A 15,356-nucleotide genomic window follows, 5' to 3' on the forward strand; every position below is an offset into this window, starting at 1 on the left:
TTGGCGTTTACGAATGAAGACCCCTCTGCAGATAAAAGCGAAGTGGCATCATCAAGTAAAAAAGCATATTCTAGCCAAAAGGCTATATATACCATATTATCCCGACTATGCTCTAGGCTCATAACCTATTACGTTCTCGTCGAACATTACATCAAAATCATATAGTGATCTTTCTTCAAAATCACATACGGCCCAATCCTAAATATTAGTTAACACATGACTCCCATGAGTGACATATGAATACCAAGTGCAGACTTAGCTACTTTGCATTAGCGTGGGAAAGCTAAACTTTTCATGGTCCCACAAATTAAATTCGCGCAACTGCAGCGGTAGAGATCATATTCATACTTACCGGCAAGTGCAGACTACAACAACAACTCCATTCGCACAACTGCAGCGGTAGGGATCATATTCATACTTACCGGCAAGTGCAGACTACAATAACAACTCCATATTCAGCTACCTATGTAAACTACAACAACAACATTGGAATTCCACCAACAACAACAATAAAGTATTTGCCAGAAAAATAATTGTGTCAAGAATAGGGACAAGTTAGATTTTAATTTATAAGTTAAGTTCAGTTCCGTTTTTGACTCGAAATAAAGAAGAGCGCATCGCGCTACAAACAAAACCTCCGGGTTTCTTTTTAATAAGCACATAGTGCTTTAAGGACAGTTTCCGTTTTTTAATAAGCACATAGTGCTTTAACCATAATTGGCGCCCAACTGGCAGAACAACCGAGCCCAACTGGCAGGACAACTGAACCCAACTGGCAGAATAACCGAGCCCAACTGGCAGAACTACTGAGCCCAACTGGCAGAACTACTGAGCCCAACTGGCAGAACAACCGAGCCCAACTGGCAGGACAACTAAGCCCAACTGGCAGAACAACTGAATCTAACAACGAAGGATACAATCAACTATTTTTGGAAACGAAAGAAACCTGCACGGCAGAAATGATTGCAATATTTTTTATACTACTTTTAAGTCAAGGGTTATACGGTAAAATAACGGACTTTTCAAAATCAAACTATATACCGATATCGGACGGAAAAGCTGCAATTTGGGAAAATTTTGACTACATGACACATTGTACAAACCTTACGACTTACCGTAACGTTGTAGAGGGAACAGAAAAAATACTTCACGTTTTTCCTCAATCTCATATGAAACAAATTCTCCAATCGGACATGGAACACATATTGAGACTGATGGACACAATTCAGATTCATCATAGACATGCACGAAGTATAAATTTAATTGGTACAGCACTCAAATACATAGTCGGAACCCCGGATTTTGACGACTTCAATGAGGTAAAATTCAGAGAAAGAGCGCTCATTGAATCTAATGAACGTCAATTCACTATTAATACAAAGATACAAGTACAAATTAACCAACTTACTGATACAGTCAACCAAATTTTAAAAACTACCAAGGAAAATAAAATAGATACAGGAAATTTATTCGGATTATTGACGGCAAGAAACAGGGCAGTTATAACTGACTTAGAGAATATAATTTATTCTATAGTTTTAGGGAAAGTAAATATAGTAAATCCTATTATTCTTGACACAAAAGAAATTTCAAAAATATTAATCACTGAGCTCGCTGTAAATGTTAGTATAAGTGATATTATAAGTAATTCTAAGTTGAAAATTTTTCAAAATAATGAATTAATTTATTTTATAATTAACCCTAGAACGGTAACCTGGGGTCTTATACGACCCCAGGCGATTTTAAATCTGGCGCCCCTTCCCTCCCCCTCCGGTTTTCGACAAATGGCCTCAACCATAATTCAATTCAATGCTCGGGAAGCCTCTAGAGCCGGCTGGCACCCTCAGTTGCGTGCTTCCCTTGGAGTGAGAAAGATCTTAAGTGAGCGTGGGGTCGATTAAGACCCCAGGTTACCATTGCCGTTAGACTTGTGTGATTTAACTTTTTTTTTTCTTACAACGAAGGATATTTTTTTGGTGAGTATAGTGTGATTTTTATATGCTTAGTATATATATTATCATATAAATTCTATATTCGCGTTTGCTTCCACTCATAGACGTAAACAATGTCTTCGCGTTACAATTTGAGGTCTCTCGAAGACGTTTCTCGAATAATAACGCAAAGACGAGACGCTGAATATGATGACATCGATAGCGATAATGAAGAAAATTATACGAATGAGGAAAGTAATACCGAGTCGGAGTACGATGCCAGCGAGATAGAGGAAATCGAGGACGATGACCCTGTTGAGGTATGTAAATAATTTTTTTCTGCTCCGATATATTTCGTACGGAAATGTATATGTGTTGATATTTCCAGTCTGTAGAAGATCCAGATGTTCCTCCTCCATCAAAACGCTTGAGATCGGGCTCTGGTTTATCGGCGGAACAGAGCTCAAGTGCGAGCAGTAAACGTGGCCGGAGGAGGAGTATCGTCTCCGGTAAGAACGGGCATAAATGGTTTACCACTCCTCGCGAGCGGGTAACAAACAGAGCACCCTTCGGTTCATTTATCCCTGGCCCTGTTGGGATTGCAAAAGAGGCAAAGACGGCGTATGAGACGTGGAATTTGTTTTTCGATGACGTCATTCTTTCAAAAATCTTGCAGCATACCAACGAGGAAATTCATCGTTACACAGAAGAACGGGAAATCGACTGCACGAAGGATATTCTGTACAAGCCCGTTGACATGATTGAACTGAAAGCTTTTATCGGCTTGATGTACTTTTCTGGTCTCCAAAAAACGAATATGACCTCTTCTGATGATTTGTGGGATACGAAGTACGGCTCCATTTTTTACAAAGCCACAATGTCACAGAAAAGATTTTGCACTATCCTTCGGTTTCTCCGATACGACGATAAAGCTACCCGGCCGACTCGTGTCGTAAATGATAAATTCGCAGCCATACGAGGAATTTGGGAAATCTTCATCGAAAAGTGCAAAACTCTCTACAATCCGGCGTCATATTGCACTATAGACGAACAACTGTTATCCTTTCGTGGGCGCTGCCCTTTCAAGGTCTACAACGGAAGCAAACCCGATAAATATGGGATGAAAATTGTCATGCTGAACGACTCAAGGACATTCTATATGGTGAATGCAATCCCATATGTTGGCAAAGTGAATACCGAAAATGAAGAAAAGGTTCCATCTTATTACATCCGGAAGCTGAGCGAAACATTACTCGGAACAAACAGAAACATCACGTGCGACAATTGGTTTTCGTCGATCGAAATTTTCGACAAGATGCTGGAGCACAACATTACAATGGTTGGGACGCTCAGAAAGAATAAAAAAGAGATACCCCCGGATTTCAAAAAGTCAGGTCAACCAGGATCCTCAAGATTTGCTTTCGACGGAACCAAAGTTTTAGTTTCCTTCACTCCGAAAAAAAATAAAGTGGTTCTTGTCCTCTCAACGTTCCACCGATTGAAGGAAATAAACGAAAGCACTGGCAAGCCGGAGATGATCTGTTTTTACAACATGACCAAAGGTGGCACCGACACTTTCGATCAGTTGTGTCACGAGTACACGACAGCCCGAAAAACCCGGAGATGGCCCATGAGAGTTTTTACCGGGATGCTGGACCAAGCGGGGATAAACGCCATGGTTATTTATAATTTTAACAGCCGAAATGAAGCGATGAATCGGAGGGATTTTTTGAAAAGTTTGATCGAATCGCTCACAATCCCGCAGTTGAAACGAAGGCTGGAGGTGCCTACAATGCCAAGAAACGTCTTATGGTGCATTGAGAATGTTTTAAAAGAAACCGTGCGTCCTAAGCCCCCGCCAGAAATGGGTAAAAGAGCGAGATGTGCCCTTTGCCCGAGATCGGTCGACAAAAAATATAGCGTCAGATGTCAACGTTGTAAGGCACCCATGTGTGAAAGCCATAGGCACGTTATGTGCGACATTTGTGTATTGCGAGATGCATAAGGAATGTTAAGACAACTTTTTCTTGCATTGTAAAAAAAAATAAACGTATTAAAAAAAAAAAATTATACATTTTTTTGAGTAAAATCTATGTTTCGATTTCTTCCAAATTCCCAGACTTCAATTCCCGGAATAAATACACTTTTTCGACAATCGAGTAAAACCAACTGTTCTGTTTAAAAACTGTATATTTTCACTTTATAACGGCGTTTGATTTTTTTTATTTCATCAAAAATTAGCGGAGATATTGCAAATTGAATAAAAAAAGTCATTTTCACGAATTTTTCATGTTTTCTACCCTTTTACTTAATTTTTTACTAACTTTTCGGACTGAAAGCGGAATTGCTATAAGCCAACGCGATTCTACATTGAAAAACGAAAAAAATAAGCCCTGATTGAACTCATTTCGTGAAATTTTACCGGAGATATGAATCTTCGAAAATTGGGGTCGTCGATGACCCCAGGTTACCGTAATAGGGCAAAAAATTAAGGTTACCGTTCTAGGGTTAAGTTTCCAAGAATAAAAAAATTATGCAGTTTAGTTAGGGTGTTTCCAGTGGCACACAACCAAAGTAAAAAAGAATAAGATAAAAAAAGATGAGATAGCAGCAAAGATTATAAAAGCGGCCGAGGACGGCCTAAATTTACGAGGGGGGCAGTTAACACATGACTCCCATGAGTGACATATGAATACCAAGTGCAGACTTAGCTACTTTGCATTAGCGTGGGAAAGCTAAACTTTTCATGGTCCCACAAATTAAATTCGCGCAACTGCAGCGGTAGGGATCATATTCATACTTACCGGCAAGTGCAGACTACAACAACAACTCCATTCGCACAACTGCAGCGGTAGGGATCATATTCATACTTACCGGCAAGTGCAGACTACAATAACAACTCCATATTCAGCTACCTATGTAAACTACAACAACAACATTTGAATTCCACCAACAACAACAATAAAGTATTTGCCAGAAAAATAATTGTGCCAAGAATAGGGACAAGTTAGATTTTAATTTATAAGTTAAGTTCAGTTCCGTTTTTGACTCGAAATAAAGAAGAGCGCATCGCGCTACAAACAAAACCTCCGGGTTTCTTTTTAATAAGCACATAGTGCTTTAAGGACAGTTTCCGTTTTTTAATAAGCACATAGTGCTTTAACCATAATTTATTCTCGTGGAATTTCTCCTTTTCGCATTTTTAATTCCCCTAAGAAAAATTCCTCCAATTTTAAACCCTTAGGGAAAGGGATTTTTGGCGAGTAGGGGTTTTTCTCACTTGTGTTTTTCGAAATCAGGTGTTTTGCTTATTGTTGTCAATTTTGCAATGCGTTTAAAATGTGAATATTGTTTATTTTTGCGAAATATTATATAAATTGCATTTAAATAGGAAACTGAAAAATGAATAGCTTAGCATTAAATATGTTAGTGAGTGAAATAAATGAAGAGGAAAGGGAGCAATTAAACGGGCCACGTGTGGCGAGGAGGAAACTCCGGGACTTAATGAACCCCTTGGAGATGCCTCAATCTTTGTAAGTAAACGAGTGAAGAAAAGTGTGCTAAAATAACTAAATATTCAACTTTTTTTAATTGTTTAAACAGATTTCAGAAGTATTTCAGGTTGAATAAACCAGCGTTTGAGTACTTGCTAAAAGTGGTGACGACTCATACACAACCAGCTAGGAAGCAGTTTGCTGTTACTCCAGTAGTAAAGTTAAGCGCATGTTTGCGATTCTTTGCGGAAGGCGGTTACCAAACGGGTGTGGGAAAAGACCACGACGTGGGGCTAGCGCAGTCCAGTTTCTGCAAAGCACTTGCGGACGTCCTCTTTATATTTGAACAATATCTATGTCCAAGGTGGATATAGTTTCCAGTGGCAACCGAAGAAAAAAGTAAAATTGCAATTGCTTTTTACATTAAGCATAAAATTCCATCTGTTTTCTGCTGTTAACAACAACAACAACAACATCTGTTTTCGGTTGCGTTGATGGAACGCACGTTAAGATAATTGCGCCATCCGAAAATAGTCACCTATACTACAACAGAAAGGGTTATTACAGCTTAAATGTTATGCTGGTAAGTTATTAAATCCTTTCTGAAGTACATTTAATGATTCTTTATAATAATAGGTATGTGACCATGAATTAAAAATACGCTACGTCGACGCTTCCCATGCGGGTGCTAGTCATGATTCGCTAATTTGGAACGTTAGCGAATTACGTTCACATTTTGAGACACAATTTTCAAACCACCAAAGAACTTTCTGGTTGTTAGGTAAAATTTTACATTTGTAAAAATTGTTTATTTATTAAATTTTATTTTATATATTTATATACTCACATATTTATAAATGTATCTTAACCGAGAAAATCTATTTCCACGGTTATTAAGGTGATGCTGGATATGCGTAAGAACCATGGCTTATTACTCCTTATCGGACGCCGAACCAAGCAGAAATTAAGTTCAACGAAATGCTTTTAAAATGTCGCAACATAAGAACAAATGGTGTTGTAAAGAACCGATGGAGGTGCATTCTTGGTGGACGAGAAGTACACTACGCTCCAGAGAAAGCCACACAAATTGTAAATCTTACTTGTTGCTTGCATAACATCGGAGAGCGAATATAAATGTAACAGTGGCAACAGTGGTTGACTGAGTAGTACACACAGTACACACAGTACAGCAGAGAGACAACGGGAAAATAGCCGCGTAGTTAAGTGCCAGTCGGTAAGTCGTCGTGCCGTGAAGCGGTTGTACATTAAAAAACTTTTACTTAACATAACTTTTGAATTATACCTAATAAATTCGGTAAACAAAACACTAAGTGTTACATTGTTAAAATAAACGAACTGAACTCTTTTATTTGTTACATAAATGATGAACTAATCATCTTCATCGCGTGTGTTGCATAAAGAAAATAAAAAAAGTAAATTTAATAATGAGCTCGTTGAATCAAATAGAGAAGTTGGATGACTCTAACTACGATACATGATGTAGACAGATGCAGTGCATCCTCGTGCATTCGGACATTTGGAGTGTAGTGAGTGGCGAATTAGCTAGGCCAGAAGATGCTGCATTACAAGCCAAATGGAAAAGTGAAAATGAAAAGGCATTGACTATGATTACATTGTGTGTAAAACCTTCACAATTGGACAATGTGAAGATCAGGAATCAGCAAAGGCTTAACACTACAGGTGTCAACAATCAAACCAAAAAAGCAGTGGACGAAAGAATTTTCTGTTGCAGTAGTACCAGGTCCGTGGCCTTTTATTGCTTGAGTTACCGATGGTCACCTTCCAACCAGCAGCAACCCAGAATCACCGATAGTCACCGTCAACCCAGCTACTACCTACCAACAGCGGATACGAGTTCAACAAACTAAATTGGCACAGATATGAGCACATACTTACATACATACAAATGATATGAGCACATACTTACATACGCAAATGTGTCGCTCACACGACGTTCTCAACAATTGGGCCTTTCTGTGCCGTCATTGTGGCGAATTTTGCGAAAAGATCTTGGCCTACATCCGTACAAGATCAAGCTCACACAAGAACTGAAGCCGTTTGACCATTTGAAGCGACGTCGATTCGTAAATTGGGCTGAAGATCAACTCGAAAATGATCCAGATTTTTTCCAAAAAATCATCTTCAGTGATGAGACCCATTTTCACCTCGGTGGCCTCGTCAACAAGCAAAATTGTCAAATCTGGGGCTCAGAAAATCCAAGAGTTATTGTTGAAAAGCCTCTCTATCCTCAACGTGTGACTGTTTGGTTCGGTTTACGGTCCGGCGGAGTCATTTGCGTTTACTTGTTCGAAAATGAAGCTGGAGCAACAGTTACGATGAAAGGATTGCGCTATCGAGAGATGATTAAGGATTTTTTATGGCCGAAATTGGATGGTATTGGACAACGTTTATTTTCAACAAGACGGCGTTACGTGCCACTCAAGCAACGAAACCATTCTTTGAATATCAAAATAACACCTCTTATTGGAAAATCCTTTATCTTCACACACTCGTCCAATCAATCGTTGTTCAGATAGCAACGACGCAACATGAGCGCTGCTACATATATACACACATCTTTCTAAATTAGCTATTGAAGTAGTATAAGTAAAAGAAAAACCTAAAATAAATTGCAATTATTATCAATCAATCAACAACTCGTGTTGTTATTCATTACCTGGCGCAGTCGGTAGGACGTCGTAACGAAAATACCAAACGTGATTTACGTAACCTACGTAAAGACGACGATGATGATTACCAACCTCTAAAGAGTGATAAACTAAAACGTCAACCAAAAGCACCCTCAAAATCAAACCGCGACAAAGAACGCAGCGGAAAATTCCGCGATAGAAAGGGCGCAGCTTTTACGGACACAGTAATTATGAAGCAAGTTGATGATGTACTATTCCAAGGATTTGAAGATCTTAGGGAAGTGGTGGAGCAAATGTCTACAATAGTTTCACAGAATCCATCCGCATTGCCAGTCACCACCCGAGGTATCGGATTTGATACCTCTATGATCTACAAACACATTCATTCAACAATGAAGAATCTTCCGAATTGTAGTGTGCAAACTGTCTATCGTGTTGCACTTGCACAATTCGAGCAACGCATGGTTAAAGTCACTCACCAACAATGTGACCAAATCTACATGCGCATTGAGAATGTAATATATATCGCCCACGCCTCAACTTTGAACAGCAACAAGCGATTGAAGGTTGTTCTAACAACTTCAACCTGATATCTAACACCATTCGCGCTGTTGGAAATTTCGAGTTTTCTGGAGAAAAATATTACCCATTTATACCGAAAACGAAAGATATCTCAGCAGTAGCAGCAACAATCTTACTATAACAGTGTTGGCAACGCAGTTTTGATTACAGTGTGTGTTGGCAACACTGTTTTGGTTATGGCCTGTGTTGGCAGCGCAGCTGGGTGATAGAACGTGCTAGCAGCTGAGTAATTGAAATCGGAAAATCATTTTGACTTTAATTAAATAAAATAATTAAAAAGCGAAAACGAAGTTTTTTTTCTTACAAGATCCGGAAATCCAACAGTGGCGACGAGGAGGTGAATTTTTTTTAGAAACGAAAACAAAAAAAATAATCAAGAGCAAATGCAAGCATTTTTCAACCAAATGCAAAAGCAAAGGGAACAAGATAGCGCGGCTATGCAAGCTCTTATAGCTATTCAAGCTCTTACAGCACCGCACAGTCCTCGGCTCTACAAATTAGAACCAGAGTCAGGTGAAGTTCAGCCTAATTCCACCGCCATCATAAACGACGCCGCCTCCGCCGCCACCACGCATACCAACGCCACAACTGCTGCCAGCACGTATACAAACGCCACAAATACCGCCCTTTCATCAGAATCCATAAGTTTAATATTGGAAATGCAGAAACAAATCGCCACTCTTCAAAGACAGCTAGAAGAATCACAGGTAAGATTAAGTGAACAAAACCGCCACTGCCAAAGGCTAGAGATTGCTTTGCGTAGCTCAGTAGTACGATTCACTAACTCTTATCGATTCGACAATTGTTTCTTTTGTCGACAGTATATGTCGATTGCACTGTCGATTGTGCTATTCACCAACTTATGTTAACTAACACTGAACAGCTGTTTTCTTCTATTTATTCAAACTGATAGAGAGTGGCATCTTTGTCAAATTAAATATCAGAATGAGCGAATAACATGAAGAGAAACAAAAAAACATAGTAGCCAAACTGTTAAATGCAATTGTAATATATGTACAAAGTAAGTACAATAAAATAACTGTTTTTTTGAATTTATTGTTTTATTAATACTTTTTGCATATCGCTTTAGGATGACTTCGATAGCTACTAAAAGAAGCCGTGCCACACCCGAGCAGCTAAATCGTATGCTTGACTACCTAATGGAAGTCCCGGGTCTAGCAGGGTCTAGGTTCCACAGCCTCCATGGTAAGTTCGAATGCGACAAGAAGTAGAGCGAGCTAGCAACAAAGTTAAATAGTCTGGGTGGAGCAGTGAAGACAGTCAATCAATGGCACACGGTAAAAAAATATTGTGTTATTACTTAAAAGTAGAAAGATGTTAATCATTTCCCAAAAAAGGTATGGCAGGACTTAAAAGGCCGGACCATCATCAAAGCACGGAATCGGCGAAGGCAACAAGCTTTAACTGGAAACAGGCCTATCAGTGAGGAGCCCCTAACGGAATTCGAGAGACGGGTGTCTGTTCTTATAGGGGAAGAATATATGAACGGGCACGATTCAACAGCTGAAAATATTCCACTAGAGGAGGTAAATTACATGAAGTGTATGTTTTAAAGTGTAACTTACTGGTGTGTAAATTTTTACGTAATCCAAATGGGTAACGAAGTGGAAGATGAAAGCATGATTTCGGAAGCCCCGTCGCCTTTACGGACGCCACTTGCAGAAAATTTCACGCAGAGGTCAGGTAATTTGTACATCTCAGACGGGAGAACACCACGGGCGAGCTTGAGAAGAAAGCGCATGGAAGAAGATGATGCTCGGAAGAAATTTTTGGAAATAGCAGAAAAACAGGCAGATGCACTAAAGGTAATTCCTTTTGAACTTTATGTAAAATAATTTTATTATATTTGTCCATTGGTGATTGTTTTTTAATAGATGCTAGCCCAGTCGAGTGTAGAAACCGTAGAAGTCGCGAAACAACAAGCAGATGCTTTAAAGGTAATTTATTTTCAACACATACAAGTGGGATTTTATTAATTGTTCTTGCTATTTTTTAATAGATCTTAGCCGAAAGCAGCTCTGCAAATGCCCAGGCGAATAAAATGATGGCGAAGGCAATAGCCGTTTTGGGGAATGGTTTAAGGGGGTAGTATGGTATTTTTTTTTTTTCATTTTTTTTTTTTTTGTTTTTTTAATTATTCTATAACATCTTAAGATTATTGTGTGAAAGTTTGAAGTGCATTAGAGTAAAATTGACAAAGACACAAAGGATTAAGTATCTACCTCTCCAACCGGATTTCACGCTGCCGAAAATCTTTAAACGCGTTTTTCTCACACTTGCCTTTTTTACGGTCGGTGTCAACTGCAGATTCATATCTACTGCACCGATTCTTTTCAAATTTGGTTTTTTTGTTTCCTTACTTTATTCACGAGGAAATGACGTCGAGTTTTGTTTTTTTTTAATTTTGTCATATTTTAAAACAACAAAGTTTTCAAGTTTTTTTTATGAAAAATCGGTGTTTTGACTTCAAAGCGCTTTAAAAAATTAAAAAAAAAAAAAAAAAAATTCGACGTTGTTACCTGCGAAACTTTATTAGCTGATGAAATCAATTTGGTTTTTTGATTTTAGTTGATCCAGTAATGAGTTCTGAGGGACAACTTTTTTATGAGACGTCCGCGAAGATTCGCTGCCACCAACTCATTTCTTCATAAAAATCAATGAAAATTTCATACAATATTCTTTAAATATGACTTTATAATGAAGTAATTTTAAAATTTTGAATAAATCAACTGTGTCGACAAAAAAAATTTCGAAAAATATGCTTGTTTTACACCGAATTAACCATACTACCCCCTTAAGCGCTACCGCGGAAGCATTCAGCAATCTAACGAATGCAATCTATCGTATGTAGATTAGAAACCAATTCCAAATATGAAAATGTTTTAACTTTTTATACCCGAGTGTTCACATACATATATATGTATGCGGAATGATTATAAGTGAAAATAGTATTTCAAGTAAAAAAATTAGCAATCAGTCGGTCTTGGATGCGCTTTGCTGTTGAGGATGGTGCAAGTTAAGCCACAATAGTCCAGCAGCCACCCTCGTAATTATTTCTGTACTCATTAACACCTAGCAGCATCGCCAACACTTGCAAGCGAGAGAGTTGTTTCGCTGGTATGTTGAGCAGAGTCAGAGAACTTAACTTCTGAGTTACTCTGGTAGAGCAAGCAAACGATCACCGGATTCTTATTGGAATTGAATAAGTAATTGCTGTTGCGGATAACAGCGGAGATTGAGTAGGTGGTATGATTATTCTTGTTGGATCGTTCTTCCAATCAGAGTATGGTTGCAATTGGACTACGCAGGTCGTGCGTGAGACTTGAGACTTGAATTAGAGGAATATAATTTCACAGTAGAATATCTAAAGGGCAAAGATAATTTTGTAGCCGATGCGCTATCAAGAATTACAATAAAGGACTTAAAAAACATACAAATAAGTAATAAAATTCTGAAAGTCACTACTAGAAATCAAAGTAAACAGTTAAGGGGTCAGTCTACTTTGGAGACTCGAAAAAAAGGCTATATTCGTGATTTTTTTTTTGAGAAAACTATAAATGATAGTAATATAAAATTTGTTTGATTTATTAAATAAAGTCTTAAAATTCAGAAATAAATTTTTTTTTATTCAATTTTATAGTATTTTTAGTAAAAAATAGCAGTGAAGCGTAACGTCTCAAACATGGGTTGGTGAGGCAGCTCCATCAGAACTCAAGAACGGCTTGTCTGAAACAAAAAAATCAAAATGTTTCAGATTCAGTAAGATACTGGCTACAAAATGTCCCTCGGATATTAGGTTTTAATGAAGACAAAAAAAATGGCTGATAAAAATGGAAAATTTTTGATAGAACGGTTTTTTTTTCGCATATTTAAAAAAAATATATAGTAAAAATTTAAAATTTCAAAACCCCCGAGCGTCAATTTGGTGCAAATTATGTCTAGAATAGGTGATCCAAATTTTATGAAAATCGGTTGATTAGTTTTTGAGATACAGTGGAGCTAGATTTTGAAAACGTTGTTTTGAGAAAAACGCGTTTAAAGTTTTTAATGCACGCTATACGCGCAGGTAGACGAAATGATGTTCAGGTAAAAAAAAAATAGTTAGAGTGCTCGGATTTTCTTAAAATTTTTACACAATATTTCTGGATATATATGTATACTTTCAAATTATGCAAAAAAAAAAAATTGAAAAATTTTAAAGTGACAAAGTAGACTAACCCCTTAAATTCCTGCGCAGGAAAAGAAAAAGAAAAAGAGGATTTGCGAAAGCAAACTCTAAATGCTTCTCAGCCCAACGTATACGAAGTCATTGCAAATGACGAGGTACGAAAAGTAGTGACCTTGCGAATAACAGACTCTCTATGCTTACTAAAACATGGAAATAAAGTTATAGCAAGAATTGATGTTAGCAATATGTACACCAATGAAATTCTTGACTTAGGTCAGTTCTTTCAAAGGCTTGAAACAGAAGCCGGTATACTTAATATTAGCCAACTCAAAGTGGCACCGAGCGAAAAGATCTTTGAATTAATTTCAATATACTTTTAAAAAAATGGGCAATGAAATATTGAAATCATTAAGAGTAGCGCTACTCCAGCCGGTGACCCTAATACAAAAAGATAAAGAAAAAGAAGCAATACTGTTTACATTCCATGATGATCCAATACAAGGAGGTCATACAGGAATAGCTAGAACAATAGCTAAAATAAAAAGACACTACTATTGGAAAAATATGACTCGTCATATCAAAGAGTACATACGTAGATGTCCAAAATGCCAAATGTCAAAGACGACATTACACACAAAGACCCCAATGACTTTAACTGAAACTCCAATATATGCTTTCGACAGAGTGATAGTAGATACAATTGGTCCACTACCACGCACGGAAAATGGAAATGAATACGCAGTCACTTTAATATGTGATCTGACAAAGTATTTAGTAGCAATTCCAGTTGCAAACAAAAGTGCAACAACTGTCGCAAAAGCTATATTCGAATCTTTTATTCTGAAGTACGGTCCAATGAAGACGTTCATTACGGACATGGGAACAGAATATAAAAATTCAATTATATCTGACTTGTGCAAATACTTAAAGATAGACAACATAACGTCTACTGCACACCACCATCAGACCGTTGGAACAGTAGAAAGAAGCCACAGAACATTCAATGAATATATCCGTTCTTACATATCTGTTGACAAAACAGATTGGGACGTATGGCTACAATATTTCGTATACTGTTTCAACACGACACCCTCTATGGCACATAATTATTGTCCATATGAGCTAGTTTTCGGCAAACAGAGTAACTTGCCAAAATATTTTACAAATATAGATAAAATAGAACCTATTTATAATATAGATGATTACTCTAAAGAAGTTAAGTTTAGATTAGAATCAGCCTATAAAAGGGCTAGATTACTATTAGAAAAACATAAAAATAGAAATAAAGAATATTACGATAGGAATATTATAGATAGTAACATAAAAATAGATGACCTAGTTTTATTAAAAAATTAAACAGGTCATAAGCTAGATAAAACATATTTAGGCCCTTATACTGTAGTAAAAATAGAAGATAACAATAATATAATAATTAAAGACAGTAAAAATAAGAAACAAAAAGTACATAAAGATAGGTTAAAGATTTTCATTTCTTGATATATTAAATACATGTTACTTCATAATCAGTTGACTACTATTATAAAGTAAAGTATGGCCATACCTATAATAAGTAATTAATACCATTTATATATATATCATCAAATCTATTAATTAATTAGTATTAAAATTCATAAAATCAAAAAAAAAAATAAATATATATAAATTTTAAACATATATAAGTAATAACACTAAGAAAATAACTTCATGTAATTACGTTATTTTTCTAAAGGAGGGAGATGTAGTATGTTCACTTATCGAATGCTCACTGTACTCAGTTGAATGCATAAATATTATTACAAACACATTGTAGCACTTGACTACAATATTCATATAAACAATATGCAAGCACTTGTGGTAATACGATCCCTTGGCCATTGCCCTGCATGGACATTGCCGCGTCGGCATATTTGACAAGCGCCGACGGTTCAACAACCAAGTGAACATATTACCTCCTCCCCGCCGTTGCGAGCCGCGTCAGCCCTTAGACGTTCTTATGTAAACAATACATAAAGAATTATACATAAGCTGACCGCGCCTCTGCCGGCGTCCCTGACAGCGCAGCCACGCTGTCTTTAGCTGTAAGAACCAGATTGTAATAACTAAAGATTGATTCAATAAAACACACTCGTAGCAACGAGTCGACAAAAACAGAACTTCTTTGATTTCAACTAATACAAGTGATTGTGACTTTAGAATATTACTTACTCAATGGTTCAAACTCAAAGTAGCCCTAGTTTAACACTAACAACGACTGCTTCGTAACAAAACGCAAAGGAACTGTAATTTTAGGTGTTATGATACCCTCAAACCGCACAAAAAGCATAATGTAATATTTCTTAGGAAATAAGCTTTTTGTTTTTATGTTTAGAGTTCAACTCTTAAGTTGATACAGTTGAATAAAGATTTGATTTGTGTCAAACTATCCGCATTAAAATTTTGTTATTTAACTGACGCATTCGTCGTGTTTTAAACAAAGGGTTGATGAAAA

At 37.1% G+C, this 15,356-nt stretch overlaps 1 protein-coding gene across 1 annotated transcript; it reads left to right on the top strand.

The window, feature by feature from the left end:
- Window positions 1-2,014: 2,014 nt before the first annotated feature.
- On the top strand, window positions 2,015-8,687 carry LOC129237041 (piggyBac transposable element-derived protein 4-like). The gene is made up of 3 exons (XM_054871426.1): window positions 2,015-2,251; window positions 2,320-3,366; window positions 8,133-8,687. Exons 1-3 carry the CDS (start codon window positions 2,066-2,068, stop codon window positions 8,685-8,687), a joined length of 1,788 nt encoding a protein of 595 aa, XP_054727401.1. The 5' UTR covers window positions 2,015-2,065.
- Window positions 8,688-15,356: the final 6,669 nt, after the last annotated feature.

The sequence above is a fragment of the Anastrepha obliqua genome, chromosome 2 (assembly GCF_027943255.1).
Source record: "Anastrepha obliqua isolate idAnaObli1 chromosome 2, idAnaObli1_1.0, whole genome shotgun sequence".
Classification (NCBI taxonomy): Eukaryota; Metazoa; Arthropoda; class Insecta; order Diptera; family Tephritidae; genus Anastrepha; species Anastrepha obliqua.

What these genes read in the sequence shown, in the direction of transcription:
- LOC129237041 (XM_054871426.1), top strand. Translation starts at nt 2,066, where the DNA reads ATGTCTTCGCGTTACAATTTGAGGTCTCTCGAAGACGTTTCTCGAATA. An exon ending in AGGACGATGACCCTGTTGAG is followed by an intron (nt 2,252 to 2,319) that starts GTATGTAAATAA and finishes TGATATTTCCAG; the next exon opens with TCTGTAGAAGATCCAGATGT. An exon ending in TTGCTTTCGACGGAACCAAA is followed by an intron (nt 3,367 to 8,132) that starts GTTTTAGTTTCC and finishes TACCTGGCGCAG; the next exon opens with TCGGTAGGACGTCGTAACGA.